Consider the following 4,461-nt stretch of genomic DNA (forward strand, 5'->3'; position numbering starts at 1 on the left):
TGCCTTTGGCCACACATCACAATGCTTATCATTTTTATTGGCACACCAAAACTTTGCACTATGCATTATGGTGGTGGTGTAATTAAAAGAAACCCACTTCCATAAGAGGATGTGTTTTATCCCCAATCTTTTTTTTTTTTTTTTTTTTTTTTTTTTTTGCTTTATGATTTAATTTCTTTATAGAAAAAAAAAAGTAAGATTAATTGACATTAGATGTCCATCTAAATATAACTTTGATATTCTAATCTTGAATTGTTGTATCTATCTTTTTGTCAACTCATCTCATAGATCAAATTAAAAAAATTTATTGAATAATTTTTAGGACATATAAGACATGTATGACACAATCAATTATTAGAGATTTTTTTTAGTACAAGATGAAATTAGAGGATTTGAACCTAAAATCTCTTGGTTCTTAGTAACGTGAGTGCAACAAGTTAAATTCTTGATGGTAGTAGAAAATTTTTTTCATACTTACTCATTTTATTACTTGCCACAATTGTAACACTAACACTTAAGAACTATGTAAAGTCCATAAAATAAATAAATTATTGTTTGTTTGGTTCGCCCGAGTTCTTAAATTATTGTGGATCCCACAGGTAACTATAAACCATCAATTTATGGACTAATTAAATTCATGCAAACTAAGAGTGAACAACTTATGCTTCTCTTTGCTCTAAACATGAATCATCTTTCCAATAAGCATTTAACTCAACTAAGTATGATAGAGTTCCGTTTGAAATCCCCACTTAAAAAGTTGAGAAACCTAAGTTTGTTTTTTCACAGTAAAAAAAGATATCCTTCCTCACTAGAGGTTGGATTGGAAGGAAACTTTGTGGTTGTCATCCTAATTCATTTTTTAAGAAAAAAATAAAAATATGCACAATAAAAATTGAAAAAAAGAAAAAAAGAAAAAAAAAAACGTAGAAGACTAGAACTTATATATAATATATATATATTCAGACTTGAAAACATGTATTACAATTACAAAGATAATAGGCAAAAACAGAGAGCACTATTTATCGTTACGGTTGCATTTCCCACATCAAAACACTAACGGAAGAAAGAAAAAAAAAAAAAAAAAAACAAAACTCTCTTAATATACATCAAAAACCCAAAACAGATTCATCTAATTCATCTTCAAATTGTTCATCACAAGCGCAGAAACAGAGTAGAAATTGGAAGAACCTGAAATCACAGCTTTAGCTTTGAGTCTCAGCATACTTATTAATCAGAGACAACGCATTGCTTATTACTCGAGTAACATCCACAATGCGACCCCTAACCGAAGATTTAATTCTTCCATTCAGTGCAGAGCCAGCAAATCCATCGGAGCAGGTGTTCTCGTCGGTCATAGCAGCACTCACCCAAGTCTCAACGTTGCTAATGTGCCATAGGAAGTCCTTCTTCTTAGATCCGCTAACGCGCTTCAGTTCCTCCACCGATTTGTTGAGCCGATCTACGGTGTCTCCGACTTCTTCCATACAGTCCTTCAAGGCCGCGCGCTCTCTCGGTTTAAGTCCACTGAACTTGGTAAGTTTCCAGACGAAAGATCGGGTGGATTGAGCGCGGGAGAGGCTGACGGCCAGAGCGGTTTGGACTAATTGGCGAGGGTTTCGTTGGATGGTGGAGGCGAAACTTGAGAGGGATTGGACGCAAAGGTCAGGGTAAGTAGCGGCGCTGCACTTGGATTTGATGAAGTTGGAAGCGCCGCCGTTGAAGGCGGAGGCGGAGATGGTGAGAATGGAGAGGAGTAGGAGGAGAAGGGAGAGGGATTTCGCCATTGGGAGATCTGGAGAGAAATAGAAAGAGGAAGAGGAAGAAGAAGAAAGTAGGGGTTTTGTTTTGTGGACTGAAAAAGTGAGGGGTTGTGAATTTATAGAGGAACGTCAAGAGATTTGAACCCAAAGGGCAATCCGTGTAAAAATGTTTGATTATCGCTTCTTTTTTTCTTCTTCTTTTTTATGTTCACACCAATTTTTTTCCCTTAAAGAAAGAAAAAGAAACCCTACAAATATTCGTACCCTTAGAAATATATTAAAAATTATTTTTAGTAACTAAACTTTTAATCATTGGAATTAGTACTTTTAATTTTAGTGATTTAATTGGTGTTACATATTTAATGAAACTTTTTGTATTTAAATTAGAGGCTAAACATTTTCATAAAATTCAAGAAGTAATAAAAATTGACATCTCATTTTGATAAATTATTATAAATTTAGAAAGTACACTGACCAACTTATTACATATAAAAGTACAAGGACTTTGTTATAAAATTAAAAATAGAAGGATTAAATTATTACAAACTAAAATTTAGTAATTTGTTACTATCCTAAAAAATGAATTTTTTATAGTAAAAAATAAAAAAGTAAATGAAAGAGTTTTTGAAGGTGTTAAGTTTGATTTAGAAGTTTGTAGTTATTTATTAGAGTTTAAGTCCATATTTATAGACTTATAGTGCAAACTTATGGTGTGGAGTTTCTCAATAAATTTAAATGAAAGAGAGTGAAAAAGATATAGTAGAGTGAAAGAGATATATATAGTAATGGATAAATGGACAAATGAAAAGAAAAGGTGAAATATAATTTCTCAAAAAATATGCAAATGAGAGAAAGAGTGTAAGATAGAGCTTTCCTACCAAATATTAAATAAAATTAGGTACACTTATTTTGAAATATAATTCACAAAATGACAATTTTAAAAAACATTAAGACATGCTTTCTATACATATATTTTTAAATTTAGACCTAAACTTTTTTCATTCATAAGTATTTTATTTTAGAATCGTTAATACATTGTTTTATACATATAAAAGAAATTTTCAAAATACCACTTTTAGTTTGGCACGTATTTAAGAGATTCTAAAACCAAATGGCATAAATTTATGTGGAAGAAATGCCTTTTTCTTTTTTTTTTTTTTTTTTTTTTTTTTTTTTGTGAATGCTATTAATAGAATTTCGAGTGAATGATGATTTTATTCGCATGATGTTGAGTCGAAGATAGTTATAAATTACTAGTAAAAATTGATTAGGTTGAGAAAGTACGTGATACGATCGAGTTAGATATAATTATTGTGTTTAGAGTTTTGCTTAATAATTAATACCAATTCTCAAAGTCAAGAGTATAACTTTTGTTTGATTTTGGAGTGCATAATATTTTAGTTGGGGTTAGAATACTTTTTTTTTTAATATGTAAATTGTTTTAATTTTAGTAGAAGATTGTAAATATTGTAACAACGAGAGTAAGAGAGAATGAGTAAGAAATAGTAAACGTTATAACTAGGAGTCGGCATTTGTTGGTTGTAGTAAGTTTTTAAACCAAAATACCATCAAGCCAATTAATTATAGTCAATTTAACAAATGTTCAAACCGATCTTAACCATAAAAGAAGAACAAATCAATTGGTCGATTTAAGCATTTGAAATATTTTTTAAAATATTATCGATCAGTTTGGATATTTTCCAAATTGGCATCAGTTGACTCGATTTTTTAGTTTATCATGCTCACCGATGATTATAACAAAAAAATTTAAAATAATATTATAGTTATTCGTAGAATATAATAATGAGAAGGAGTAACTATTATAGTTTGAACTCTACACACAAAGTGAATTATTTCCACTTAAAGTTGGTGACTCCAAACATCATCCTCCATATTCTTAAATGCTATATGACGATATGTCGGTCCTCCAAATATAACTCAATTAATTAATAATAATAAGACCTAATAATTTAAAAGTTGATAATGTGGTTTCCCCCTTTCAATTTTGAACTCCAACACTAAACAATTCTTTCCATTTTTTTTTTCTTTTCTAAATTACATTTCAAGAGGGTTCTAAAATATTTCTTTTATTAAAACAAAAAAAAAACAATAATAAATAAAAATTGAAAATACAACAATAACACAAATTAATGAATATTTCGAAATATATATAGAATAGAATATGAATATTATTTTGGAATAATATAGATATATTAGAATGAAAAGAAGTTGTTAGAACGTGGGATTGAAATACTAAAAAAAAAAAAGGCAAGATATATAGGTATGTGTAAAAATAAATCCTAACATTCAATCTCTTTTTTTTATATCTGAATTATTATGTCATATGGTATGTGTATTTATTGTTTCGAAAAAATGGATTAGTATGGTACCCGCGCATGATGTATGTCTGTTAGTTAGTTAGATAGGAAAAAACTATAGAATGAAAACAAAAATGTCCCATTTCATTCTATAAAAAATGGCCAAATTTCAATTTGGAAAAGGTAAAAATGCTTGGGGGAAATATAAATGAAAATATTGTAGAGAAAAGACACAAAAATTTATTTTACACAATAAAAATCAATCCATTTATTAGGTTTGGTTCTTAATTGGTCAACAAACAATCCAACTCATTTTCATCCCTCATATATATACATACAAATAGTACCGTGACTTGTTACAAATACAATACTTCTGTTTCAAG

General features: G+C 29.3%; 1 protein-coding gene across 1 annotated transcript; it reads right to left on the reverse strand.

The window, feature by feature from the left end:
* Window positions 1-940: 940 nt before the first annotated feature.
* Window positions 941-1,918, reverse strand: LOC103483991 (21 kDa protein-like). The gene has a single exon (XM_008440878.3). The coding sequence runs from the start codon at window positions 1,782-1,784 to the stop codon at window positions 1,203-1,205; it is 582 nt and encodes a 193-aa protein (XP_008439100.1). The 5' UTR covers window positions 1,785-1,918; the 3' UTR covers window positions 941-1,202.
* Between the last annotated feature and the right edge of the window lie 2,543 nt (window positions 1,919-4,461).

The sequence above is a fragment of the Cucumis melo genome, chromosome 6 (genome assembly GCF_025177605.1).
Source record: "Cucumis melo cultivar AY chromosome 6, USDA_Cmelo_AY_1.0, whole genome shotgun sequence".
In the NCBI taxonomy this organism is placed as follows: Eukaryota; Viridiplantae; Streptophyta; class Magnoliopsida; order Cucurbitales; family Cucurbitaceae; genus Cucumis; species Cucumis melo.

Bases quoted from the DNA above. Each gene is read 5' to 3' on its own strand.
- LOC103483991 (XM_008440878.3), bottom strand. From the start codon at position 1,784: ATGGCGAAATCCCTCTCCCTTCTCCTCCTACTCCTCTCCATTCTCACC.